This window comes from Urocitellus parryii, chromosome 15 (assembly GCF_045843805.1).
Source record: "Urocitellus parryii isolate mUroPar1 chromosome 15, mUroPar1.hap1, whole genome shotgun sequence".
NCBI classification, from domain to species: Eukaryota; Metazoa; Chordata; class Mammalia; order Rodentia; family Sciuridae; genus Urocitellus; species Urocitellus parryii.
In genome coordinates this window covers 13,864,972-13,891,798 of record NC_135545.1, presented here as the reverse complement: position 1 = coordinate 13,891,798, position 26,827 = coordinate 13,864,972, and the positions used below count along the sequence as shown (strand labels likewise).

Sequence of the window (26,827 nt, the reverse complement as noted above, 5' to 3'; positions counted from 1 at the left end):
AGAGACTGTCCAGGTCACCACTGTGTTCCTGCTACCAGCCAGCAAAGAGCTGGGCACAGAGGAGGCCCGTTGTCGAGTTCCTGAATGAGTGCACGGATGGATGGACAGACGGACATTTTCTCCCTGTTTTACAGATGAGTCATCCGAAGACCCGAGAAGGCACATCACCTGCCCTTGGGCACTTCTAGCCCAGCCACCCTCAAACCAGGTCTGTGTCACCCCAGGGCCCATGTATTAGGGCATGGGGGCGGCCCACGGCAAGTGGCAGTGCCTGGAGCCCTCCTCCCACAGGCACCTGCGCGGCCTTCCAGTACTTGATGTCACTGTGCCCAGCCCTGAGCTGGGCACGTTGTTCACTCATTCATTCCTCACAGCGCCCTGTGGGATTGGCCAGCGCTTGGAGGGGTTCAATCACTCACCCAGGGTCACAGGTAGCAAATGGCAGAGAGATTTCTGCTCCGGACACCTGGCTTCTCTGCCATCCTTTCGAGGGCTCCCGTAGGGTGCCACCATCACCCTCCCCTTGGGGGCCCCATGACAAGTTCCAGACCCTAAAGACAGGTTCGTGTCACAGTGAGGGTACCCGGCACCCTGCCTGTCCGTGGCTGTGGGTGGAGTCGTAGCTGAAGGTGGGCAGCAGCTGGAGCCCAGGGTCAGGGCCCTGCCAGCAGGGCCGGGGCGATGGCTGAGTGCTCAGAACACGCTAGGCCCGGGTGGGACCCAGAGGAGACTGGGCAGCCAGGCCTGGCCCGGGCCCTCATGTCTGTTGGAGGGGGTGATGGAAACATCGAGCAGGGGACACGAGAAGCAGCACCAGACTTTTGACAAGTGAAGCCGTCGCTGGGCCGGGGTGGATTTCCTTGGGGTGGAAGGGTTCACTGAGCACTCAGTGCTGAGGAGGGGGGGCGTGGGGTGCCGGGCAGGGCGCCCAGGCACAGGACAGCTGCCCAAAGACACTGATGGGTGAGGGAGGGCGCCCCGAGGTGAGAATGGAGAGTACTGGGGCGATCGTGGGCCACGGAGGGCTGCGGGGCTCTTCCCGTTGACCCCAAGCAGGGAGAGCTGCGTGGGCTCGAGCGACAGGGCCGTGCTGACCTCCGAGTGCCGGCCGGACCCAGGGCCAGGGCCTGGAGGAGACTGCTGAGGAGGGGCCGCCAGGGACCCGGGCAGAGGAGAGGGAGCATCGGGCAGGTGTGGGCAAGCCCCACTGGCCCCTGGCCCGCCACTACCAGCATGTCCTCTGGCAGGTGCCCTGGTAGAGGAGCCCGAAGCCGCGGCGCCATGTTTGGGAAGAGGAAGAAGCGGGTGGAGATCTCGGCGCCATCCAACTTCGAGCACCGAGTCCACACGGGCTTCGACCAGCAGGAGCAGAAGTTCACGGGGCTGCCCCGCCAGTGGCAGAGCCTGATCGAGGAGTCGGCCCGCCGGCCCAAGCCCCTCATCGACCCCGCCTGCATCACCTCCATCCAGCCCGGGGCCCCTAAGGTACACCGCCGCCTCCCCGACCCCCACATCCCGGCCCAGTACTGGCCTCCCCACCCACCCACTTCCCCACCCAAAGCCCTTACTGGTCCACTGGCCTCCAGGCTCTGTAATCCTGTCCCCAGTGCCAGTCACCCAACTGCCAGCCTGCCCAGAGCCCCTTGGCAGTGCGGGGACAGGCCTGCTCCCAGGCAGTGACCAGCACCAAGTGGTCTGGGCTGGGATAGGGCGCACAGAGGTGGCCCGGACGCAGGCCTGAGGGTGAGCGGCTCAGAAGGGCGAGCTGCGGGCTCTGGAGGAGGCGGGCGGGTGCCCGGGAGGTTTCCACGTGTCCTGGGCTTTTCTGCCATCTTGAGCACAGCGACCAGGCTGGGGTTGGAGCCGGGCCGTGGCTTCAGCCTGTACTCTGCCCCCTGACCCCACCCCCATGTGGAGTTGAGGAATGATGGTCCTGATGGCCCGGGGGTGGCCAGGCTGGCCTTGGAGTGCAGAGTGCCTAGTGAGGCCACTCTTCATCCAAGGGTGATGGGACCCACAAGGGCTGCAGGCCGGGGCACTACAGCCAGCGGGTGGAGGTGGGCACGCCTGTTGCTCAGCAGACTGGCGCCCTGGCAGGCCTGTGGCTGACTCATCCTCCCCCAGTGCCCTGGCGGGGAGGAGGCCGAGGTCATCGGGTTGATCGTGGACAAAGTGCTGGGCCTCAGTCTGGGGCCGCTGGGGCGCTCGTGGCGCTGCAGGGTGCTGACTGCTGTGGCCTCTCTGCCCCTGCCTAGAAAGCAGGGTTCACGTCCAGAGCTGTGTTTGGGCTTCTCCTGCCACACACCAGCCACAGCCCAGTGGCGGCCACCTCTGTAGGTGAGCACTGGTCTTCTGTGCCCACGCTGCCCCTGTGGCGCCCCAGGCCCTCCCTGTGGCCACCGTGTGCAGGCAGGGCCCAAACTAGCTGGCTCTGCTAGCCAGGAGCCCCGCCAGGAAGGGGCGCCTGTCTTAATTCACAGAGGTGACCCTCAGTCCAGCACTGTCCTCAGGCCCCGCAGGCTTTGTGTTGGCTGCCCTGGGCCAGGAGTCCCCATGCCCCCAGGGGCCTCTTGGCCCCCTTCCAACCCCGCTGCCCAGCCACACCCTGCGTCTCAGGGGAGGCCGGGCTTCTAGGCTGGAGCTCAGACTCAGGAGGCAGGGGCAGCAGCGGGCCGCCAGGGGCTGTTTTTTGCACATTAGAGGAAGTCCTGGGCCCCTGTCCCTGCTGCCAAAGAGCCACAGCAGTGGCAGAGCCCTCCCCCAGCAGGTCCCATGGTTGGCTCCTGTGGCCCCTTCCCGCCGCCCCCTTCCCACTGGGCTGCTGCGTCTGCTGAGCACCTCTGTGTGCCGCGCAGCTCGGGGGCCCAGATGTCGCGGGACTGGAAACTGATGGGAGAAAACGGTCACTGCCCTAGGAACGTGGCACGTGGCAGAGCCCCGCAGTGGACAGGTGTGCTCCTACTGCACTGGGGTCAGCCCCTGAGAAAAAGAACCCGGGGAGAGGTGGGAGGTGGGAGCTGGCGTTCTAGACTTCGAGCGGCTGGGGTCAGCGGAACCCGAGAAACCCAGTTTGAACAGAGACCTGAAGGGTGGGAGGGGAGAGGCCGTGGCTCCCTGGGAGATGTGGGGTCCAGGTCAAGGGACAGCAGGTGCAGAGCCCTGAGACTCGCACCTTGTACGGGGCTTGAACCCTGAGGCGCTTAACCACTGAGCCGCCTCCCCAGTCCATTTTATTTTTTATTTTGAGACAGGGTCTCCCTATGTTGCTCAGGCTTCACAGAGTTCCTTAAGGCTGTCCTTGAACTTGGGATCCTCCTGCCTCAGCCTCCCAGGCTGCGGGGACAGCAGGCATGGCCATCACGCCCAGGGTGTCTGCAGCTTAGTGGGTGTGGGAGAGCCCTGAAGGCCACAGCTCTGCCTGAGGGGAGGCAGGTGGTGGCCGCGGGCTGCGTTTGCATTTGCCATGTGGCACCCAGGGCCCCCTTCCCTGCAGTTTGGGCCCAGGCGTGTCCATTGTCCCTGCCCCCCACCTCTGGCCTCCAGGGGAGCAGAGAGCTGGTTTGAGGGTAATGACCTGGCAGTCTGTAGAGGAGACGTGCCCAGCTGGACCCCGGGCACAGCGTCCTGTCCCTCACGGCTCTTCAGAGCTGACGATGGGGCGGTGCGCCCCTCCTCCCACCAGAGCAGGACTCTTCCCGCCCCGGGAGCCAGATGAGGGGTTGCCACCTAGGGGTGCCATCCGTCCTGGCTCTGGGGTGACAGCCGGGCCCTGGCGAGTGCTCCTTCGGCTCCCTCCTGCCCTGAAGTGTGGTGGGGGAGGGCCCAGCCCCCTCCCCCGCCCTCCCGTCCCCCTCCATCACCCCCTGGCATTTCTTCATTGCGTCTCTGTCTTGTCTCTGTGTTGTGTCGTCCTGTCTGTCGGATGCCCTTCCTGTGTCCCCTCCTCCTTGCCTGGCCCCCACCCTGCCATTGCCCGGGACCCCAGACCATCGTGCGGGGCAGCAAAAGTGCCAAGGATGGGGCCCTCACGTTGCTGCTGGACGAGTTTGAGAACATGTCGGTGACCCGCTCCAACTCCCTAAGGAGAGACAGCCCGCCACCCCCCACCCGTGCCCGCCAGGAAAATGGGATGCCCGAGGAGCAGGCCCCCCCAGCCAGAGGGGGCCCAGAGAAGTCTGGTGGCCGAGGCCGGGTCACTGGCCGCAGCGAGGCGGGGGGCAGCAGTGGTGACAGGCGGCGGGTGGGGCCCGAGAAGAGGCCCAAGTCTTCCAGGGAGGGCCCAGGAGGGCCCCCGGAGTCCTCCCGGGACAAACGCCCCCTCTCCGGGCCTGACGTCGGCACCCCCCAGCCTGCCAATCTGGCCAGTGGGGCGAAGCTGGCGGCCGGCAGGCCCTTTAACACGTACCCACGGGCCGACACGGACCACCCGCCCCGGGGTGCCCAGGTAACCCGTCCCCCACTGTCCCCTGCCCCTTGCTTCCCCCTCCCCGCCTGCCAGCCCCAGCCCAGGCCCAGCCCCTGTGCGTCACTCATCCTGACCACCATGTGTCTGTCCCTCAGCTCGGAACAGAGCCGCGCTGGCCCCTCAGCCCCCTCTCTCTTCTGTTTCAGGGAGAGCCTCACAGCAAGGCCCCGAACGGGCCCTCAGCGGGGGGCTTGGCTGCCCCCCAGTCCTCCTCTTCCCGGCCTCCCACCCGAGCCCACGGCACCCCCAGCCCCGGCGTGCTGGGCCCCCACGCTTCCGAGCCCCAGCTGGCCCCTCCGGCCCGCGCCCTTGCCACCCCCGCCGGGCCCCCTGCTGCCGGGCCCCTTGGACCCCGCTCACCCCAGCGGGAGCCACAGCGAGTGTCCCATGAGCAGTTCCGGGCCGCCCTTCAGCTGGTGGTGGACCCCGGGGACCCCCGCTCCTACCTGGACAACTTCATCAAGATCGGGGAGGGCTCCACGGGCATCGTGTGCATCGCCACCGTGCGCAGCTCCGGCAAGCTGGTGGCCGTCAAGAAGATGGACCTGCGCAAGCAGCAGAGGCGCGAGCTCCTGTTCAACGAGGTGGGTGGCCGGGCTGCATCCAGGCCTCGGACAGGGCAGGGCCGGGCAGGGAGGGTGCCTCTGGGTGGAGTGCCCGGGGGGCCGCGGCCTCGGCTCTCCCCTCCTGCTCCGTGCACCAGCCACCTCCCCGCTGGAGGGTTCCGTCTCCGCCCTAACAGCGCCCCCCCTCCGTCCCAGTGTGCCTCCCAGCCTCAGGGGAGGTCCTGGGGACCCCTGAGGCCCTCCCTCAGTGTCCTCTGGGCCTTGTCACCCATCAGGGTCCACCTGGCCTTCAGATCATCCCCTCAGGCCTGTTCCTCCTCTGGTTCCCTGTCTCCAGGAGACCCCACCACCCCTTCTGTCTCTAGGACAGCGCCCTGGACTCTCTTTGTCCCCCACCCACGTCTCTATGCAGCCTCCCCTCTTGGACATCCCCTAAATAGTCCCCATACAAGAGCCCAGGGGGGCCAGATGCACTGGCACATGGCTGTCATCCCAGCAGGTCAGGAGGCTGAGGCAGGAGGACCCCAAGTTCAAAACCAGCCTCAGAATTTATTGAGGCTCTAAGCAACTCAGTGAGACCCTGTCTCAAAATTGTAAGATTTTTTTTTTTAAATCAGGCTGGGGTGTGGCTCAGTGGTTAGCATCTCTGGGTTCAATCCCTGCCCCCCCCCCCACCAAATAGCCAGGGCTGTTTGCCGTGTAGGCCAGCCACGTCCTGCTCCGCTGCACAGACCCTCACAGCGCCCGCCCCCGTGCTCTCAGGTGGAGCCCTGGCCCTTCACTGTCCCTTGAGGTCCTTTTTGATCCGGCCCCAGTGAGGCGCCTGGTCTGTCCAGCTTCCTGCTCTGGCTCTCGTGGCCTCTTCCACAGGCAGCTCCCGGCTCAGCCCCCAGAGTCTGGGTAGGAGAAGTGGCCCCCTCTGACGCAGGATTCCTCAGAGGAGCTCAGGTTGGGGGTCGTGGGGACAGCCCCTGTCCTCCTGTCTCTGCGTTTCCTGGCCTCCCTGGAACCCACCCTGTGCTCCCTAAACCCCGCCTGCCCATCCCCTGTGGGCAGGGTCCCCACAGGCCCGGCTTCCCCTTGCGGCCTCTCGCCCCCGCACATGCGTCTTGTTCACCTCAGGCTGCGGGGCTCGCCCGTCCCTCTCCAGCGCCAGCCTGGTGGTCAGGGCCCGCCACCGCTCGCCCAGGCGGGAATGGAGGACGGGGTCAGAAGGCCGGGTGGTGCATGGGGTGAAGGGTCGGCCGCCCAATGGAGGTGTCGGGCCTCCAGCTGTCTTTAAGGCCTGCTTGGGTTGGGCAGCGGGGAAGGCCACAGTGACCGGTGAGCAGAAGTGGGGTGGAACCTCCCGAGGGGACGCTGCGCCCTGCCTCACGGACACCCCCCCAGGTGGTGATCATGCGGGACTACCAGCACGAGAACGTGGTGGAGATGTACAACAGCTACCTGGTGGGCGACGAGCTCTGGGTGGTCATGGAGTTCCTGGAGGGCGGCGCCCTCACCGACATCGTCACCCACACCAGGTACGCGGGTGGCCGCACCCTGGCTGACCACCAGCCTGCTGGCTCCCAAGCTCCCCTTCACACCCCCCTCCCGTGTCAGGGTCACGTCCCCCCAGATAGGATGGGTAAGGCCACATCTCAGCAGTGCCATGAGCCCCAGCCTGGGTCCCTGTCCTCTTAGATTCTTCCCCGTCCCCACTCAAAGCAGGTCTGTGTCCCCCATTGATTGGGATTGTGTCTTCTCAGATCCCTCCTCCCATACCCCAAGTCAGGGCCGTGTCCCTCTCAGACCCCCGAAGCAGGGCCCCCTCGCTCCTCGCCCCTCACCCCCTTGCCTCTCACCCCCTCGCCCACTGCCCATTGCCCCTCGCTCCTCGCCCCCTCGTCCCTTGCCCACTGCCCCCTCGCTCTTCGCCCATTCACCCAGTGCCCCTTGCCCACTGCCCTCTGCCCCTTGCCCCTGGCTCCCTCGCCCACTGCCCCTGGCCCCCGCAGGATGAACGAGGAGCAGATCGCTGCCGTGTGCCTGGCCGTGCTGCAGGCGCTGTCTGTGCTCCATGCCCAGGGCGTCATCCACCGGGACATCAAGAGCGACTCGATTCTGCTGACCCACGATGGCAGGGTGAGGAGGCGGGTGGCCAGGTGCTGGTGCTCCCCCACCTCTCCCCAGGTCCCCTCTGCCATTGGGGACACGTGCTGACCCTCAGTTCAGGGCTGTGAGGAGCAGTAAGCTGATCTGTTTCCCGTGGAATAGTCCAGACCTGGGCCCAGGGGCAGGCACCTAGACTGACGGGGGCCTCGGCCAGGTGCTTCTGCCTGCGCTGAGCAGCTCAGTCCAGCCCCGGCGGGCCGTGGGTGCCCAGCCATCGCCCTGCCGTAGACTGAGGTTCAGAATCCAGGGCAGTACCCAGAACTTGTATATAACCCAAGGGGGACATCACTGTCCTCGGGTGAGGGAGCTCGAGGTCCCTCATGTTCCTGCGAAGGCAGGGGGTGTGCGGTTTTCACGGAGCCCGAGGCGGAGAACCCCAGGCTCTAGACAAGTGTGTTTGGGAATGTTCATGAGCCTCCTGAAATCGCAGGCTCCTCCCCCCAGAGTGTGTTTTCTGGAAAGATCTAGATACCCTCAGTAGTCGGGAGGGGCCCAGGGTTCCGGACCCTTGGTTCTGGGGTCTTGGCTGTTGCCCAGGCAGGCTGTGTCTGTCTGTCTTTCTGTCTCCACCACCCCTACGCGCGTTCACACACACACACACACACACACACACACACACACACACACTGGGGCACAGTGTGTTGCTTGTCCCCATCCCCACCCGGCCTTTGGTATGTGCAGGACTCAGGCCACTTCCCTTAGCCCCAGGGCACCTGGTGTCCCCTAGAGTTTGTTAGTTCCAAGATGAGAGACCCCGAGGGCTCCGCAGGGTCGGCTGCAGACCCCGGCTCTCACCTCTGGGCTGTGCCTTGGCATCAAGGTGTCCAGGGCAAGGAGAGAGCCTGGCGGGCCCCTCTGCTGCCCCCAAGGCCACGCCCTGACCTGGCCCTCTGTCCCCAGGTGAAGCTGTCCGACTTCGGGTTCTGCGCCCAGGTGAGCAAGGAGGTGCCCCGGAGGAAGTCGCTGGTGGGCACACCCTACTGGATGGCCCCGGAGCTCATCTCCCGCCTTCCCTACGGGCCAGAGGTGAGCCAGCCGCCCAGCTGTCCCGGCGACATTTGCAGCACAGCCCTGGTGCTGGGCTGAGGAGACCAGCCTGGGCAGTGGTCGCAGGGACGGTGCAGTGGAGAGGGCGGGTGCGTGTCTCGTCGTTGGTGGAGCTCTGGTTCTGGATGCTGGCAGAAGTGGTCACTGTGGGAAGGGGCCGCGGCCGTGGGAGTTCACAGTGGGGAAGCCCGATCTGGCTTCAGGGAGCCCAGGTGCCCTCATGGCCCCTCTCAGTGTGCTGGGGGCCCCTCCCCTTGGAGAGGGCAGACACTCTCCAGCCATCCCGCTGCCAGCCCTGGCCTGTGTCCCTCCCTTGCCCTGGCCTGTGTCCCCCCCCCTTGCCCTAGCCTGTGTCCCCCCCCCCCGCCCTGGCCTGTGTCCCTCCCGCCGGTAGCTGCTTGGTTCAGGACTCCTCCCTGGTCACTCCACAGGACTTGACCCAGTGCCTGGCCAGGAGAAAGGACCCCTGGGAAGCACATGGGGGACTCAGGCTGGAGTGGGGTCACCCTGGCAGGGGAAGCTGGTGTGACTCCGAGGGGACATCTCAGAACCGTCTGAGACTGACAGAAACCCTTACAATCAGATTCAGAACAATGTGAAGGTCGTGGACCCCAGAACCGTCCCAGGCTTCCGACAGCCACCCCGTGTTTGTTCCCTCCCCAGCCCTGAGGTCCTCGTGGCCTGTGCCCGGCAGGCGCCCCCTGATGGAGCAGAGGCGGCCTCTGGGGGAGATGCTGTCCCCTGGGAGAGCCTCGCTGCTTCCTGCTGTTTCTGCTGAAGTCCCAGGACTAACTCTGATTGGCTCAGCTTGGTCACGTGCCCTGTGTCCCCACAGCTGACCCAGCAGCCTAGGTCATGGCCACATTGGGCCACAGTAGACCTGGTGCACTGAGAGGGAGGGCTCAGCGGAGGAGGCGCGAGTGCCCTTAGAGAGCAGGCGGGCAGGGCCGGGCGGGCAGACCCTCAGGAGGAGGCCATCCAGGGTCCAGGAGCAACATGGCGACGGCAGACCAGATCCTCACCCAGGGCCTCCCGCGGACTGGCCGCTCCTTCTCAGTCAGCCTGCTGTCCCTCCCCCAGGTGGACATCTGGTCACTGGGGGTCATGGTGATTGAGATGGTGGACGGGGAGCCCCCCTACTTCAACGAGCCCCCCCTCAAAGCCATGAAGATGATTCGGGACAACCTGCCGCCGCGACTGAAGAACCTGCACAAGGTCAGGCCCCGGCAGTGAGGGGCGGGTGGGACCGCGCCCCGGACAGGGCACCCAGGGTCCCGCACCTCATCGTCCCCAGAGGTGCCGCCCAGCCGAACACACCACGCAGCAGGGCCGGGACCTGCCCGCTCGCCCAGACAGGTCAGGCCCACTCCAGGGCCCGGCTGTGGCCTCGTCCTCCCAGATCACAGCAGTGGGCAGGAAGCAAGCCCCAGAGGCTGTGGGTTGTCACCGCCCCAGGTCAGGCTCTGACCAGGGCTTCTGGGCCCTCCCTGGTCAGCAGGTGCCATCCGCACATTAGAGGAGGCGAGGGAGACCTGAGGAGGTGGCAGCGGAGCTGGCCCTGGGCCCGGTGCGGGGCTCTCTCGACCCTCCTCTGCCTCCCCACAGGTGTCACCGTCCCTGAAGGGCTTCCTGGACCGCCTGCTGGTGCGCGACCCGGCCCAGAGGGCCACGGCAGCCGAGCTGCTGAAGCACCCGTTCTTGACCAAGGCCGGGCCGCCCGCCAGCATCGTGCCCCTCATGCGCCAGAACCGCACCAGATGAGGCCAGCGCCCTGGCCCTGAACCAAAGAGCCCTTGGGTCACCCTGCCCTGCCGGAGGCCAGTAGGGCAGCGTCCCCACTCCTCCCAGCCCACGAGACACTCCGTGTGGCGCCACCTCCTCACTGGGGGCTTTGTGGGACCTACTACTGAACTCTGGTTTTGGACTTTGAAAAACACAGGGACTTGGAGCAAGTGAGGCTCCTAGGACCCCCACCCTCCGGGGCAGGCCCTCCCCTGCGTCTGTCTCCAGGACAGATGGATGGACGGATGGCGGCCCACACACGTTGCTGGGAACCTGCAGCAGGGTCGCTGCAGGCGGGGACATACGGAAGGTGTGTGAGTGCGCGTGCCTGCGTGTGCACCTGGCAGTCCCTCTGTCCTCAGCCCGCAGGTGGGCGTCTCTGAGACCTCGCCTGGCCTCCAGCCTCCTGAGCCATTGTGGAGGTCCATCATGAATGTCTGAGAGTGGCCTTCTCCAGAGCCCGCACCCCTGGGGCTGCAGGGGTCAGGGGGCTGCCCCAGCCCACCCCTGCAGCTCGCGACTACTGCACCAGACAGCCTCCGTTTTCTAGAGATCTATTTATATTGTCATTTTATAACGCTAGCCCTGCCCCCAACTGGGGACAGACCATCCTTGTTCTGTGGGGTGGCACAGGGACAGAACCACTGCCTGAAGATTGGGTTCCTGCCCCGCCCTCCCCCGCCAAGTCAGTTTTACAATTAAAACATTTTCTTGTTTTGTGGGGTTTGTGCGTGTGGTGCCCGAGGCCCCGGCCTGGCTGCTTGGGTGGGAATTCATGGGCAGGGGCCTGGCTGACCAGGATTTTGTGACGGTCCCCCGCCCAGGCCCCAGACAGGAGTGGGACAGACCCCGGTCCTGGAAGCAGCCCAGTAGGCAGAGTCCACGGGCCACAGCTGCCAAAGGGCAGTTTCCTGGAAACTTCGAGAGTGTTTTGAGCTGACCTCACCCTTGTCGTGACTACTGACAAGACAGCAGATGAGCCAGTGACAGCAGACGGGCCACGCGACAGTCAGGCCAGTAGACACACGGGCTCTTTAGTGACCTGATGAAGTTGAGTGACCTGGAGCCGCCAGCCTGTGCTGCTCACTCGGCCAGCAGAGGGCGTCCCCTAAGCCAAGGGGCTGAGCCCAGTGGGCCAGCACGGAGGTGACCACCTGCCTCCTCCCCAGCACCCAAGAGGGGGGCAGAGGCTGACAGGAGCTCCCCCTGGAGCCCAGTGGGCACCCTGGCACCAGGACCTCAGCCCACCTCAGGCGGGGTGGGCCGAGGCGGGTCCGAAGACCTGCCCTCCCGCTGAGCTGACGGGAGCCGCCGTCCCTGCGGGGCCTGCCTGGGCGTCCTGGGCGCTCACTGTCGGTGCCAGAGCTGTGCTCAGCCCGCGGGGCCCCATGGGGACAGATTTAAGCCTGAGAGTGAGGAGCCCGCTGCACGAGAACCTTCTTGAGGCCCAGGGAATGGCACGTTCTGGAAAGCAGAGGCCCCAGCTGGCAAGACGAGGCAGAGACCAAGACCCAGCCAGGAGGGCCCACGCGGGGGCCGGGGCTCCTGGGGGCACGCCTCGCCTCGTACTGAGGCCTGGCTCCGCCTCAGCCCAAAGTGGAGTGGACGGCCTTGGCCGTGGGCAGTTCCGCCAGTGCCCACCACGGGCTGGGAGCAGGCTGCTGCTGCGCTGTGTGAGTTGTTCCAGAAAACAGGAGCCCAGGCAGGCGCACGCAGGCTCCCCGGGAACTGCTGGTTGGGGGGCCCTGTCACTGCAGTGGAGTGACGTCCTGGGGAAGGGGAAGCTGCCGCCACCCACGTGCCATGCTGGGACAAGGGGCCGGTGTGGTCACTTGTAGGAACACTGGGAGGCCGCTTGCCTCTGTGTGCCCCCCCCTCCACCCCGGGCTTCAGGTGCCCCCTGCTGGCAGAGCCGGCTGGTCCCCCTGCGCCTCAGGCCTCAGTCTGGGCAGATGGGCCGCTCAGAGGGGCGTGTGAGCCTGGTGGCAGCCGCCTGGGGCCACAGGGGGCTCACTTTGCCCAAGTGTGACTGACCGACCTCCATGAGCAACGGACGTCGACTCGGGGCCAGGAGGTGCCGTGCTCAGGCCCAGGTCCAGGCAGAGGAGCCAAGGGCGGTGACGAGGCCCCAGGTGAGCCACTTAACAGGTCAGACCGGTGCAGCAGCCCGGGAGTGTAGAAAGGCAAACTCCTGGGCCCCACCCCAGGCTGAATCAGAGACTGGGCGGAGCCAAGCAGACTGTACCCCTGCCATGCTGGGGACAACACGGTGCTCTCCACTGGGTGCTCTCCACTGGGCTGCATCCAGCCGTTGTCATTTTGAGACAAGGTATCGCTGAGTTGCTGAGGCTGGCCTCAAACATGTGATCCTCCTGTCTCAGCCTCCTGAGTCGCTGGGACTGCGGGTATGTGCCACCGTGCCAGCGGCAGTCTGTGGTCAAGGCCTGTTCCAGTGTGGAAACCCCTGAGGTCCACACTGCTCGGGTGAGACACGGAGCCATGTGGGATTCCCCCCTCTGAGGCGGTGGATCCCAGTGACCCTCCTTCCACCTCGTTCCTTCATTGGAACTAGCGCTCCTCATGGGGTACGGTACAAAAGGCCACACCACCACAAAGAGCTGGGAAAGGTGGGGCGCTCTCCTCAAGGGCTTGACCCAGAAGCAGCAGCATTTCTCCGGGAGCCAGTCACACACGGTGCCTGGGCGCGAGGCCCTTGGGAATGCAGTCTCCTTCTGCACAGCCCCGTGGCCCTCAAAGCTGTGGAGCTGTGATTGCTCGCCTCGATGGTTCATGGAATTTTCTTGGCCTTACTGAAATGTTGACTAACAGCACAACAGAGAACGCAGAGGCAGACCAGATTCGTGCAGGAGCTTCCTAGCGGAGAGCGATGGCCCACAAACCAATAGGGGAAATGTTAAGGCAGGTCGGTGGCCTGTCATCCCAGCAGCTCAGGACGCTGAGGCAGGAGGATCCCCAGTTCACAGCCAGCCTCAGCCACTCAGACCCTGTCTCTAAAGAGCCTCTGGGTTCAATCCCGGTACAAAAATAATCATTTATAATAGGATTCAGAAATGGAGAAAATGTTTGCAGAGTCTTACGCTGATAAGACACCTTGGGGGAAACAGAGTGGTCCTAATAGGAAGAGGAAGTCGGAGAAGAAAGAACCCAAGGGCACGCAAGGCGCACAGACTCGGGTCATCAGAGGAGCCCAAAGTCAGATGCCGATGCCGTCTCACGCGGTGAGCGGCGGATCAAGTCGGCCCTGGTCAGATTAGGCACCGGACACATGCAGCTTCCTGTCACTCCAGCAGTCACCCTGGGACTTCCCAGAGCCAAGTGCAGTCTAGACACGGGGACCGAGCACGACGGTGGCCACACAGCTTTATTTATGGGGCAGGAGCTGGACGCAGCCTGCGAGCCCTTTCTGGGGACAGAGTGCAAAAATGGGGGGCTGTCCCCAGGATTCCTGTGCAGCTGTCAGAGCCAGGGACCAAGGGTGGCCCTGGGGAGGAGGGTCAGGCCAGTGAGACACAGAGGAAGTGCAAATACCAGGTCCAGGGAGTTCACAGTACAAATTAAGGGCATAAACAGTGGTCCTCATTTGCAAGTCAAAATACCAATTAAATACTACAGCCACTGACTCTGGGGATCAAGGGAAAGAAGCCGAGGGAGAAGCAACACCTCGATGGCCCATGGCCATGCTCTGGCTATTTTCTCAGCAAAGGGCACCTCCCCAAGTCTCAAGTATCAAAGGTAAAAATTATCCAGGTAAACCAGGAGAGGTGGTGCACCCCTGTCATCCTGGCAACTCAGGAGGCTGAGATTGGAGGATTGCAAGTTTGAGGCCAGCCTCAGCCTCTTGGCGAGACCCTGTCTCAAAATAAAAATTAAACAAGGACTGGGGGTTGCTTACCTAGCATGTGTGAGGCCCTGGGTTCCATCCTCAGCACCTCATAAAAATAGTGAAATAAAGGTGCGCTGTTCACACACAACGACCAAACAAACAAACAAACAAAGACTGGGGGCGGGGCTCAGCCGTAAATCACCCTTGGAAAAAAGAATCGAGGTGTGTAGCCAGGAGAGAGGGCAGGAGAGGGCGGGTTCACCCACACTTCATGCCTCCTGGCACCCCCCACGTTACCGGAAGACCCACTTCCCAGATGTGGACACTGAGCCCCATGGAGAAGAAGGGCCAGGCCCTGAGTCAGGGCCAGGCCGTGGGCTGGTGGGGGTGCCTCAGCCCGGCCAGGAGCCTCGAACTCACTTGTCCCCGTGGCCCGACGGGGACATGGGTAGGCAAGCGGCTGAGAACCAAGGGCCAAGTTTGCAGGGGCAGCCGCTGCCCAGGACGCTTGGCCTTGAAGGTGACCAAATGTTCTGATTTTTTATTTTTATTTTTCGAGAAAAACCCATTTCCCTGCTGAAGCCCTTAGATTTTAAAGGAACCAAATCACACAGACAGGAGCCATGGCCGCCATCAAATCCGACCGCGTCCCCGCCTCTTCTAAGCGCCTGGCTGACCTCATTCAACCCGAGTGGGCTGAACCGTGTCCCCAGGAGACGCGTCCTCCCGGGACCCAGGAGCGTGACCCTTGTGAACAGGGCCCGCAGCTGCGGCTGGGTCGGGTCTCCAGTCTCTGGGAGAAGCCGGAAGAGGCCAAGGATTGTCCCCAGAGCTCCTGGGAGCGAGGCCCTGACACCTAGCCCAGGAAACAGGAGCCCAGGACCGAGGCCCGCCCTCGGCCCCTCACAGAGGTCACCCAGCCAGCAGGGGGCGGGGCACTGGGCTTGGGGTCTCTGCACACACTCACCATGCCACACGGTCACTGTGCCCCGGAGGGACCACAGTGTGGACAGGAAAGAGTCAGCTTCTCTCTTCCCAGTGGCCAGTGCCTCCACGGGGCCAGAGGGGCGGCTGGGGGGAGCTGTTGGTCTGGGGTGGCCCAAGGAGACGCCTAGGACCCGGGGACAAGCGGGGCTGGTTCTGGGAGGTGGGACAGCTCAGCGTCCTTCTGCAGAAGCCCCGGGTCATCCCTGGAGTCCCGGGACCTCGGCAGCGTCCTCCCCCCCTTCTTTCCCACCCTCCTCTGAGCCTCCACCAGGTCCTCACGGGGCTGTGGAATCTCGTCCGCGATGTGAACAGGTGACCCAAGGCACCAAATGCCCCAGATGGCAAAGTCGACCTTCCTCCCCCTCCTCCCGCCCCCCAGCTCCCCTCCCGAGACAGCCACTGGGACAACAGTCCCCTGTCTCCTTCCAGAAAAGCAGCGCCCACAGGAAACAGCGCCCACAGGAAACAGCGGACACGCTTTGCTCTGCGGGTCAGCATGCTGTCCGGACGTCTGCGTCTGGCTTTTTCCTAACAGTGCACCTTGGTGGCTGTCACTTGATGGTACCTAAAAAGCATCCTGGCTCTTGATCGTGGCTGTGTAGTACTCCTCCCAACAGATGAACCAGGACAGATGGAAACTGTGCTGTTGACAGACACAGAAGGAGCTTGTGGCTGTCGCTGTTCTAAAGGACACCACGGCAGAGGTCTCACTGGCACATGATTTACCCAGCACACCTACACTTCCCCGGATGCTCACCTGCCCTGGGCCCCAGGTGATGCCTCTGGGTATCCCAGATCCCCTGTCCTTCTCTGGCTCTGACCACCCCAGTCTCCGTGTCTCTCTTGCTGTCTCTATGCCTCAGCCTGACTCTTTCCCTTTCTGTTCATCTCTTTGAGCCGGTGATGGTCGACCACGGAGCCACATCCCCAGCCCTTTTTAGTTTTTATTTAGAGACAGGATCTCACTAAATTGCTTAGGGCCTCGCTAAGTTGCTGAGGCTGGCCTCGTTTTTGCAATCCTCCTGCCTCAGCCTCCCATGCTGCTGGGATTCCAGGTGTGTTCCACCACGCCCGCCAGGCACGCACTCTATCTTTGACTGGCTCTGGCTCCTTCTGAATCCGTCTCTTCCTCCCCTATTGCCCCGCCCCCATCTCTGCCTCTGTCACAGCCAGCAAGGGGACAGACCTCGGCTCCCCACCTGCCACCCCAACACACAGCACTCAGCCCAGCCCCCCCTGCCCCCCCAGCCTCTTCCAGTGCAGCCTCCTGTCCTGCAGCCCTGGTGGGAGCCCAGCCTGCTCCCCCAGCCTGGGCACCTGCTTCCCGCAGGCTCCGTCTTAGGGACATGCCGGCTTCTGGGGTGACGTGGGTTCTGCAGGGAAGTGGGGGAGCTGGCCCAGGTTCCCACTGGACCCTCTCCTCCCGGCCTCCTGGCCTCCTGGCCTCCTGGCCCTCCGTGCTAGCAGGCGGAGCCGCTGGGCAAGCCTGGACCAGGACAAAGAGTGAACAAACCTGCCCCAGGCCCTGCCCCAGGCCCTGCCCCGGTGACACTGACATTCTGGCGGGATGAGCCAGATCATGACCCAGCAAACAGGTCCAGGACTCCGCGGATTTCTGGAGCACAATAAGTGCAAGAAAGGACGGGGTGTGGCGACAGAGAAAAGCAGAGCTAGGACGTCTGACTCTCCCAGGAAGACCCCTGGCCATATCGGTACATGAGGACAACCAGCCGTGCCTTAGGAAGTGACGACGGAGTGGAGATGAGGGCGGCTGTGGAGGCAGCTAGGAGAAGGCCATGCGGGCGGAGGGCAGCATGTGCAAAGGCCCTGAGACAGGAGGGAAGCTGGAGGGCCCAGGAGCAGCAAAGAAATATGGAACACCATGCGCAGGACAGGGGGTACATGGGCTGCCCCAGCAGGAACCAGGGAGGACTGAAGCTCACTCCTGGGGAAATCCAAGCCTTCAAGAAGGAATGTCCTTTGCCAAGGACACTGTGATTATGGTAGGCATTGTTACGTCCAGGCAGCCCGGGCTTCTGCACAATGCTCCATGTTGTGTTGTTGTGTTGTTGTGTGTGTGTGTGTGTGTGTGTTGCTGGGAGTCAAACCCAGGGCCTGTGCCAGCCCAGCACACCAGCATTACCTGGGAATTCATTTAAAATGTAAATTCTCGATGGGTGCCGCAGCGCATGCCTGTCATCCCAGTGAATCAGGAGGCTGAGGCAGGAGGAGGATTGCAAGTTCGAGGCCAACCTTAGCAACTTAGTGAGGCCCTGTCTTGATATAAAAAATAAAAAGGGCTGGGGATGGGGCTCACTGATAAAGCACCCCAGGGTCAATCCCCCCCCCAGAGTTAAGAAAAAAAGGCCAAGTGTCAGGACCACAGAATCAGGGGAGCGGGGCAGAGGCCAGCAGCCCACAAGTTCTCTGAGGGCTCTGAAGGGCACCCAAATTTGAGAACCACTGAGCTAAGCTTTCCTGCCTGCCCGAGCCTTATCCCTCTCCCCTGATCGTCCCCGACTGCAGTGGGTGGACCGTGGGACCCAGGAGTGCTGCTTAATCTGGGGAAAAGGTCAGTTGAGCTGGAGACCTCGAGGCGAGCTCTTCCTGGGCCATCTGGTTGACCCCCAGCACACTGACCACTGAGTGTCCTGAGGAGGGAGGCCCAGGGGCCACACAGGCAGGGGCTGCAGTGACGGGGCTGTACACAGAGGGCGCAGCAGCCACCAGACACTGGGAGAGCAGGGAAGGCCTCCCCGTGCCTCTGGAGAGAGCCACCAAGTGCCACACCTCGAAGGGGCTTAAGGACAGGGAGTCACCAGGGAGGAGGCTCATCCTGGTGTCACGGACAACACGGGGGTTGGCCCTAACTTAGCCCCTCCCCAGGGACACTGGCCCAGCCCAGGGCACAGACCCTGGGGCCCAACTGCAGGGTCCAGGCCCAGCCCTGCCATTCCCTGGGCAGGTACTTCACCCCCCCCCCCGTGCCTCAGTTTCCACATCTTCTTGGGGGGGCACTGGGGGTCGCACTCAGGGGCACTCGGCCACTGAGCCACACCCCAGCCCTATTTTGTACTTTATTTAGAGACGGGGTCCCACTGTGGCTGAGGCTGGCCTCCAACTTGCAGTCTTCCTGCCCCAGCCTCCCGAGCCGCTGGGATCCCAGGTGGGCGCGGGCTACGGCCTGATCTGCAGAGTGAAGTGTGTCTCAGAGGCTCCAGGCCCTTCCAGATCCCCAGCGTGGGCCTTGGGAACTAGCCTTTTTCTTTTCTTTCTTTTTCTATGGACACACACCTTTATCTTATTTATCTTTGTGTGGTGCTGAGGCTCCAACCCAGGGCCCGTGGGGGCACGGGGTGGGGCAGCACTCCAGGAGGAAGAAGGTCACAAGCAAAAACCCCAGGATGGAGCCGGCGTCGTGCGCCATGGCGCACACCTATCCCAAGTCCCAGCAGCGAAGTGAGACCCTGCCTCAAAAATAAAAGGGCTGGGAGTGTGGTTCAGTGGTTAGGCCCCCCTCCCTGGGATCAAACACCGCACACTCCGCCATGGAGAGAACAGATCACGGAAATCCAGGGCCTGAATCCAAAGAGCTGGAGTCTCCTCCTGAAGGCACTGGGGAGCCATGGAGGGTTCAGGTGAGAGAGCGGCTGGCTGGGCGTGGTTGTCGCGCCCTCCCACGGGGCTGTCGTGTGGTGGGTGGGTCACAAGTGGGTGAGGAGCCCAGAGGGCCAAGACGTGGGCAGCATGGTGGGGTCAGCGCCTTCTGGACTCCTCAGGCCCCTCCCTCGTGGTGTCCCTGCTCGGGGCCACTCCCTGCCCTGGATTCTGGCTCCACTTGGCAGCGGTCCTCCTGCCCCTGACAGGTCTGAGGCAGTGGGTGGGCAGCCGGGGCGAGGTGCGCTGAGTGCCTGTGGTGGCCGGGAGTGTTCCTGGTTACGGGTGTGTCGTGGGTTCTGCTGGGGACTTCCCGGTGCACCCTGGGTGCAGCCTACCATCCGTATCCCCTGATGTGCCCCCCCCAGGGCCTGGCCACTTCCCGGGTCTCCCAGGCAGGTCACTTTGCCCATCTGGCCTCAGTTCCACTATCACCAGCTGCTGCTTCTGCAAGCTGTAGTGAGGCTGAATGAGTTCAAGACAGACATTAATGTCCCCATCGTCCCCTGTCTGCTTCTGGGTGAACCAGTGTTTGTTCCAGGGGTGGATTTGGCTCTGTGTCCTGTGCAGCGCTTCTGAGTCTCCAGGGTGTGCCCAACTCACCAGGTCCAGCTGTGCAATCTTGGGGAGTTACTTGACCTCTCTGTGCCCCAGGTTCCTTGTCTGCACCCCGGGCATACCAACAGTGTGTGTGGAGGCCGGGTTGCTCCACCTACAGGACCGGGAAGAACGCCTGGCGCGCAGGCAGCCCTCAATTACCCGAGCATCATCACTGGGGTGTCACAGTCTGTGACAGTTTGAGCACATGTCCCTGTGTCTCAAGGGAATGTGGAGCAGGAAGTGCCGTGGGAACAGGTGGGGACCAGTCCCGGGAGGGTGGCCCCTATTTTCTCATCTGCAGAGTGAGGAACAGCGGCACCTCCCCGGGGCTGCGCTGGGGTGCGGGGCGCCCCTTCCCCACCTTTGATAAGAGATGAAATGAACCGGAAACCCCTAGAGCAGCACCTGCCAGCAGAGGCACCGTGGGGACAGCTAGTGACCCTCCCCACAGGGGGGCCACTCTGCGCCTGGCTTTTCTGATCAGCGTGGGATGTAGCGGGAGGTGGCCCTGGGCACCTGGCCTTACAGGTTCCTCCACTCCCGCTGGGTCCCCAGCGCCCATCCCCCTGCGCCCATCCCCCACTGCAACGCCCCCTGGCCTGGGGGGAGGGCCAGCAGCCCCGCCCTGTCCCCCTCTGCGACTCCCCAGGTCCCCACCTTGGCCTCTGCGCCGCCCTGGGCCTCACTTTACTGCCTGGGACCGAGAACAGCGGGCCGAGGGCGAGGGCGCAGGGGAGGGACCGAGGCTGGCGACCTCCGCGGAGGGACAGGGGGTCGGGGTCCAGGAGCCTCTCACCTGCCGGGTCCCTTAACGCGGTGTCACACCCTCTGCGCGGTGTCACACCCTCTGCGGGGCCAGCGGGTCCTCAGGTGGCCCCGGGAATGGGGCGGGGCGTGGGGGGCGGAACCGCGGGAGGAGGGAGGTGGCCCCGGGCGCAGCGCCGTCCCCCACCGCCCCCGGCTGCGGCGCCCCGCCCCCCAGGTAACCCCGAGCCCCGCGGAGCCGCGACAGTCGCGCAGACCCGGGCGATGGAGGCGCAGCCGGACCGCGACGCGCTCGGCGGCGGGACGGGGGCTGACGCGCCCCAGAGTCCCCAGGAGCCGCCGCCGTCCCCGCCGTCCCCGCCGTCGCCGCCGTCGCCGCCGTCGCCAGCCACCCCCGAGAGCCCGCAGCTCCCGCAGCCCGAGCCGCCCGCGGAGGCCCACGCGCGGCAGTTGCTGCTGGACGAGTGGACGCCCCTGGGCGGGCGCCTGCAGCTGCCCCCGCGCCTCACCTGGAAGCTGCTGCTCGTGCGGAGGCCGCTCTACCGCAACCTGCTGCGCTCGCCCAACCCCGAAGGTGCGGACGCTGCACCCGCGCCACCCGGACCGTCTGGATCTTCCTCTTGGCGGCTCAGTTTCCCGTTCTGTTGCTCCCACCCCCCTCCACCTTCTTCATCCTTCTCGTTTCCTTTCTTGTCCTGTGTCTGTCCCTGCGTCCCTCTGTCCGGCCCCGCATCTCCACGTCCTAGCGTCTCTGCCTGCACCTGCGTCTCCCTGGGCGTCCCAGCCTCTGCCTGTCTCTGTCTCTGGGTGCCTCTCTCCCCGGTTTCACCGCATCCCCCTCCGGATACCGACTCTCCCGGGGTCTGAGTCACTGCTCCCTGCCCTTCCAGTGCCACCCCGGGGGCAGGGAGGTGACGGTGCGGAAGGACTGGCCTGAGGCTCCCCCTTTGTGCATTTCAGGGATCAACATTTACCAGCCAGCACCCCCTACCGGCCCCACCCGGCAGCCCCTGGAGGCTCTAGGTAGGTGCTCCCAGCCGCCGCTAGGGGAGGGTGGACCCCCAGAGGAACCGGCTGACCCTTGCCTCTTCCACCGCCAGGCAATTTCCGGGGATGGCACATCAGAACAGAGACGCTCCAGCAGAACCTCAGGTGAGCCGCGGGCTCTGGGGCCTGCCCCAGATTCCCTGCTGCAGCCGTCGTCGCTGGGCAGCCTGCAGAAACTGACTTGGCCTCTCTGGGCCTCCTTTCCTGCTGTCAACAGGGTTGGTCATGAGAGAGGATGGGGGCCAAGCGGGCAGCACCCAGTAGGTGCTCAGCCCATTCCACCGTTACTGTTCCTGTTCTCAGCCTCTTTCCCCAGGATGGGAAGAGTCACCTGAGGCCACACCTGTCCTCCATTATCCGCATCCCTGCTCTGTGCAGAGGATGAGAGGGTGGGACTTGGTGGCTTGGAGTCGCACAGGCCTGGGTTGGGTCCTGGCTCTGCCACTTCGTTGCTGCTTGACTTTGATCTTAAGCCTCAGTTTTCCCATCTGCACAAAGGGTTCAGATTGCATCGACTCCAGGCGGCGGTGGGAGCCAGACGGTCAGGCGCAGCGCGGGTGGGTCTCCTCCTCCCAGGGCCTGGGAGGCCGGGGTCACAGCGAGTGCCAGACCCCACCTCCCCTGCCCCCTTTACAGCTGGACGGTGAAGCAGCAGTGCGTGAGCCTCCTGGCCGAGGGCCTGTGGGAGGAGCTGCTGGACGACGAGCAGCCGGACATCACCGTCATGGACTGGTGCGTGCCCGCGCATGCGCTTGGCGGCCCAGGGACTCCCCAGAGCCCAGACTCCCCTGCTCCCCGACCCTGAGCTCCTCACTGACCCCCGCCCCATGCTGCAGGCCCAGCTCTCTGGCCAGTACTCTGAGTCTCTCAGGTTTCAGCCTTTCCAGGCCCCTAAATCTTTGGGCTTCCCTGAGGCTGTTCCTTTTTGTATGAATGCTTGTCCCCTCTGTTATTGTTTTTCCTTTCTTTCTGGTCCTGGGAACTGAACCCAGGGGCAGTCTACCCCTGAACCACATCCCCAGCCCTTTATTTTCATATTTTGAGCAGGATCTCACTAAGTTGCTAAGGCTGGCCTCTAACTTGTGATCCTCCTGCCTCGGCCTCCATAGTTGCTAGGTTACAAGCATGTGCCACTGTGCCCGGCTTCTCTGTTATTCTTGGGATGGATTCATATATATGAGAACACACACACACAGACTTTTTTTTAGTTGTAGATGGACACAATACCTTTATTTTGTTTATTTAGGTGTTTTGTTTTGTTTTGTTTTGTTTTTTAATGTGGTGCTGGGGATGGCCTCCGGCCTCCTGTGCCAGGCGACTGCTCTACCTCTGAGCCCCGGCCCAGGATGGCCTCCCTTGACGGCAGGAGTCAGTAGCCCAAGGCTGGGGAGGAAGCCTTCCCTGACCGCCCCCTGCTGGGTCACATGGGTTTGCCCCAGGGCTCTGGGTCCCTGTCCCATCCTGACCCCTCTGCCTGCGCCCCCCTTCCATCCCAACCAGATGTCACTGTCCCCCTGGACTGTGAGTGCCCTGAGGACAGGGCGTGGGGCTATCTTGGTCCCTTGGCTGCCAGGGCCGTCCAGGCTGGGCCTGCAGACTGGGTGGGGAGCGGGTATTGAGTGCGGGAGGGGACACGGTTGTTGGGACGTGGTGGCAGCCCAAGGCCCGACCCCGCCTGCAGGTACGAGGACAGCCGACTGGACCAGTGTGTCTACGAGCTGCACGTGTGGCTGCTGGCCGCGGACCGTCGCACGGTCATCGCGCAGCACCACGTGGCCCCCCGGAGCTCTGGGCGTGGCCCCGCTGGCCACTGGGTCCAGGTGAGGCGCCTGGCCCCGCCCCGCGCGACAGCCGCTGCTTCCCCACGACCCCGAGGGGCGGAGGGGAGCAGGTGGGCTCTAACCAGGACTCCCTCCCCGCCAGGTGTCCCACGTGTTCCGCCAGTACGGCCCCGGGGTGCGCTTCGTCCACTTCCTGCACAAGACCAAGAACCGCATGGAGCCCGGTGGGCTTCGCCGGACCAGGGTGACCGACTCCTCCGTGTCTGTGCAGCTCAGGGAGTGACAGGCTGACCCTGGGCCTCCCAGAGCCTCCCCTGACCCCGAGCACCCCCTGACCTTTGACCCCGACCTTGGCTTCTCCCCTGAAACCTTCACACATCCCTGAATGGCCGGCACTCTGAGCTCCAGAGGCAGGGCCACTCCTTGCAAAGTCAGTGCTTGTCAGATAGTAGGTGCTCAATAAACTTCCCTGAGTGAATGAATGGCCACCTGTGCCCTGGTCTCCCCTCCCTAGAACTTCCCTTGGTTCATTTCTCCTTTGCAAACCCTCCAGCCCTTGGCCCTCCAGCATCTTCGTGAGCCCTGGACTTTTTGCGCTGACCCTGACCTCTGTGATTCCTTCCCACCCCTCCCCAGCACAGACCACTCGACATCCCTCCCACCATTTCTCCTCTGTCTCTTAACCCCTAGACTCTTCCCAAGTCCCCTCCGGCCCCAGCCCGTGCCAGTCATCATGCCCCAAGCTGTCCCCATGCCCCTCCCCCCACCATCCCTGTGTCTCTGCTCTAGTCCCACAAGGTCTCCAAACCCAGATGTCCCCAAGGGCACTTGTCCCTAGGGTGGGGACACAGGTTGTAGCCTGAACAGAAGGATCCAGATTTGAGCTAAAGTGTCTTCCACGTGTGGGGGGAGGGGATTAGAAGTTCTCAACCCCGCCCCAAGGTCAAGCTCTAGCAGACCACTCCACCTGCCCGGGTTGGGGGTGGCCAGGGCCCTGAAGGCCCCTGGTGTCCCAGACCCGTCTCCTGAGGGTCCCAGCTACCTGAGGGCCAGAACGGCTCAGGGCAGGATTTGTACCCAAAGCGTGGAGACTTTCACTATGCAGCCACCAGCCAGCTCCTCCCGCGGCTCTCCCCTCGAGTCTCTGCGTCCCACCCCAACTCCACAGCAGAGCTGGTGGCTGGGCCACCCTCCCGGGCATTTGCATGGCCAACCGCTGTCCCGCAGTCCCACCCAGTCCTGCGTGGACGTGGGTCCCAAGCACACTAGATGGCAGACGGACAACTTGTCAAGGGCTGTATTGCAGAGAGGGTGGCGGGTGGCGGGCTGAAGGCGCCCTCCTCCAGGGTCTTGAGGCCGGGGCTGGGCGGGGGCTGCGGTGAGTCCCCCCGGGATCAGTAGCACCTGCAACGTAATCCCAAATGGTCACCGGGCTGTCAGGGCTGGGGTCCAGGGCGTGGTGGGGAGCTGGGGTGGGGGTCCAGGCCTCCGAGTTGGGGAGCGGGGCTGCTGGCCCGGGAGTGTGTGGCCGGGGCTCCTGGGGCTCTTGGGGAGCTCGGCTGGGCTGCTTTGGGGGTGACACAGCAGGTGCCGGTGTCTGGGGGCCTGGGTATTTGAGTGTAGGGTGGGCTCAGGGGCCTCCAGGGCTGGGCTGGGGACTCTTGGACTGATTTGAGGGTTGGGGCTGATCTAGGGGGTGCAGGTGGGTGGGCAGCCCCAGGGCGGCTGGGAGGGGTGTCCTGGACCGGTCCTGGGGTCTCCAGGGCTGGTGGGTTAAAGCCTGAGAGTCCCAGAGTTGGGTGGGGAGCTTTAGATGTGACAGTCTGCAGCCGGAGGCTGGCGTGGGCCTGGGGCTCCTCCTCCCAGGCGACGATCATTCCAGAAGGGGGGCGGGGTCTGAGTTTAGGGAGCTGAGGGACCCAAGGGGCAGGGGCTGCCTGGCCCAGGCTGGGGTGAGGTGCCGGGGGACCTTGAACTTGGGGACACCCAGGACTGGTGTCTCTGGGGGGCGGCTGGGGCGGCCCCGGGGCGCGGGCACCTGCAGTACAGCGCGGAGATGGCGTTGGACCAGTCCCCGAAGATCCCCCGGCGCAGCTCCTCCAGGCGCGGGTAGGAGCCCGAGGAGAACTTGCGCGTCTTGCCGGCCTTGCCCGCGCGGGACCACACGGTGAGCTCGCAGCGCGGCGCCACCACCAGCGAGGACGCCGTGTTGGCCCAGTCCGAGGGCAGGAAGGGCAGGTCGGCGCCCGGCTCCACCGAGAGCTCGGCGCCCCGGCAGCAGTTGTCGTAGTAGGGGTCGCTCTTGTCGTAGAGCTTGGCGCAGGTGCGAGTCCCATCCTCGCGCTTGAGGTCGGCCGGCACCGGGCAGGCGCCCTGGGCACCCGGCACAGCCACCAGGGCCAGGGCCAGCAGCAGCGGGCGCAGGAGGGACATGGTGACACGGCAGGGCTGGCCCCCTCGCGGTTTTATGCACCTGAGCCGTGGGAAGGGAGAAGGTGCAAGATAAGGACTTGGGAGGGGAGGAGGGGGTGCCCTCCCCCGAGTGGGGACCTTCCCCGCCCAGGCCATGGACACAGGTGGAGGGAGATCAAGCTTGCAGAAAGCCTGGCACCTAGCGTTTGACACAGCAAGGCCACCATGGTCAGTAGGCAGGACTTGAGGTCATTTGCAATACATAGGTGGCTTGGGGTCCCTGCATGGGGAAGGCAGGGTTCTCAGGCGCTGACAAGGCAGCCGAGGGTGGTGGCCCTGGCCTGTCATCCCAAGGGCTCCAGAGGCTGAGGCAGGAGGATCTCCAGTTCAAAGCCAGCCTCAGCAAAAGTGAGGCGCTAAGCAACTCAGTGAGACCCTGTCTCTAAATAAAATACAAAATAGGGCTGGGGATGTGGCTCAGTGGTCAAGTGCCCCTGAGTTCAATCCCTAGTACCCTGAAACAAAAACAAAAATAAAATTGACAAGGCACAGAACAATCCCCCTATTAAATAAGGAGAGGCAGGCAAAGGGAGAGGGAGGACCCAACCCTTGGAAAAGGAGAAGCTGGAGCTAAGGAAAGGTGCTCTGGAGGGGAGGGGAGGAAGAGCTCCTCACCAGGACAGGAAGACAATTCCAACCAAGACTGGAAACCCAGCATCTGGGGTTGACGATTCGAAGAACACTTTCAGCCTTTGAAGATAACATACAAAAAAGGCATGGGGAAATTTTTGCCACACTCAGATAACAGAGCTGATAGCTATAATATATAAAGAGTGCTTACAAATGGACAAGAAGAAATCAGCACACCCCAACACGTGCTTACACTGAAGAACAGACCCAGGAGGGGGAGAAGATGGGGGAAAGAGGCTGCCACCCCACCCTCTTTCCCAGGAGCCAGGAGACAGGGAGGGAGAGAGAGAGATGCTGGGACAGAATACAAGGCCTCCCATGTGTCAGGCAATTGTACCACTGAGCTACACGCAGCCCCACCAGGAGCTGTCTTAACCAAGTCTGGAAATCTTGAATCTGTAAAATAAATGGTGGCCCTGTTGAGCTGTATAAAGTGGGAACAATTTAGCTGGCTGTGGTGGCACACACCTGTAATCCCAGCTACTCAGAAGGCTGAGGCAGAAGGATTGAAATTTCAAGACCAGCCTGGGCAACTATTGTAAGACCCTGTCCGAAAAATTAGAAATTAAAATTTAAAAATTAAACGGGCTAGGGGTGTAGCTCAGTGGTAGTGCGCCCCTGGATTCAATCCCCAGTACCAAAGCAACACAAAGCAAACAACTAAAACCACTGATCAGACTTTCCTAATTTTTTTTTTATTTAGTTGTAGTTTGGACACAATTTTCTTTATTTTCTTTCTTTATTTGTATACGGTGCTGAGGATCGAACCCAGGGCCTCTCACGTGCTAGGAAGCGCTCTACCACTGAGCCACAACTTTAGCCCCTGATAAGACTTTTATATAGTAAACAAACAAACCAACCAGATCTGTCTGGGGAAAATGATCTCATCTCCGTTCATACATACACAGCGAGCTCTCAGCCAAAGGAAAAAATTCAGGGGAACCTAGAAAGGGAGAGAGGCTGGGAGCTCGGGGCTGGATGGGGCTGAGCGCAGCCCTGCAGGAGCTCTCCAGAGAGGACAGGGTCAGTG

At 63.3% G+C, this 26,827-nt stretch overlaps 3 protein-coding genes across 4 annotated transcripts in view; 2 read left to right on the top strand and 1 right to left on the bottom strand.

Annotated features, from left to right (window-relative positions):
- Pak4 (p21 (RAC1) activated kinase 4) overlaps positions 1 to 10,729 on the top strand; it is a 35,956-nt gene extending 25,227 nt beyond the window's left edge. The window contains exons 2-10 of one of the 2 annotated variants that reach the window (XM_026412140.2): positions 135 to 208; positions 1,248 to 1,485; positions 3,986 to 4,444; positions 4,612 to 5,049; positions 6,421 to 6,554; positions 7,029 to 7,155; positions 8,086 to 8,211; positions 9,313 to 9,447; positions 9,838 to 10,729. In XM_026412140.2, the coding sequence (XP_026267925.1) occupies positions 1,282 to 1,485; positions 3,986 to 4,444; positions 4,612 to 5,049; positions 6,421 to 6,554; positions 7,029 to 7,155; positions 8,086 to 8,211; positions 9,313 to 9,447; positions 9,838 to 9,993 (1,779 nt within the window). In that variant the 5' untranslated portion in view covers positions 135 to 208; positions 1,248 to 1,281 and the 3' untranslated portion in view covers positions 9,994 to 10,729. The remainder of the gene's footprint in view (positions 1 to 134; positions 209 to 1,247; positions 1,486 to 3,985; positions 4,445 to 4,611; positions 5,050 to 6,420; positions 6,555 to 7,028; positions 7,156 to 8,085; positions 8,212 to 9,312; positions 9,448 to 9,837) is intronic. The other variant, XM_026412141.2, reaches the window with a different exon arrangement.
- A 9,402-nt stretch (positions 10,730 to 20,131) lies between these two features.
- Positions 20,132 to 22,978, top strand: Nccrp1 (NCCRP1, F-box associated domain containing). The gene is made up of 6 exons (XM_026412171.2): positions 20,132 to 20,441; positions 20,828 to 20,890; positions 20,968 to 21,019; positions 21,551 to 21,646; positions 22,596 to 22,734; positions 22,838 to 22,978. The coding sequence occupies exons 1-6, from the start codon at positions 20,132 to 20,134 to the stop codon at positions 22,976 to 22,978; spliced, it is 801 nt and encodes a 266-aa protein (XP_026267956.2).
- A 1,111-nt stretch (positions 22,979 to 24,089) lies between these two features.
- On the bottom strand, positions 24,090 to 25,128 carry Sycn (syncollin). The gene is made up of 2 exons (XM_026412170.2): positions 24,734 to 25,128; positions 24,090 to 24,099 (listed from the first exon to the last, which is right to left on the bottom strand). The coding sequence occupies exons 1-2, from the start codon at positions 25,126 to 25,128 to the stop codon at positions 24,090 to 24,092; spliced, it is 405 nt and encodes a 134-aa protein (XP_026267955.2).
- Between the last annotated feature and the right edge of the window lie 1,699 nt (positions 25,129 to 26,827).

What these genes read in the sequence shown, in the direction of transcription:
- Nccrp1 (XM_026412171.2), top strand. Translation starts at nt 20,132, where the DNA reads ATGGAGGCGCAGCCGGACCGCGACGCGCTCGGCGGCGGGACGGGGGCT. An exon ending in ACGCTCCAGCAGAACCTCAG is followed by an intron (nt 21,020 to 21,550) that starts GTGAGCCGCGGG and finishes CCCCCTTTACAG; the next exon opens with CTGGACGGTGAAGCAGCAGT. An exon ending in CCGCTGGCCACTGGGTCCAG is followed by an intron (nt 22,735 to 22,837) that starts GTGAGGCGCCTG and finishes CCTCCCCGCCAG; the next exon opens with GTGTCCCACGTGTTCCGCCA.
- Sycn (XM_026412170.2), bottom strand. Translation starts at nt 25,128, where the DNA reads ATGTCCCTCCTGCGCCCGCTGCTGCTGGCCCTGGCCCTGGTGGCTGTG.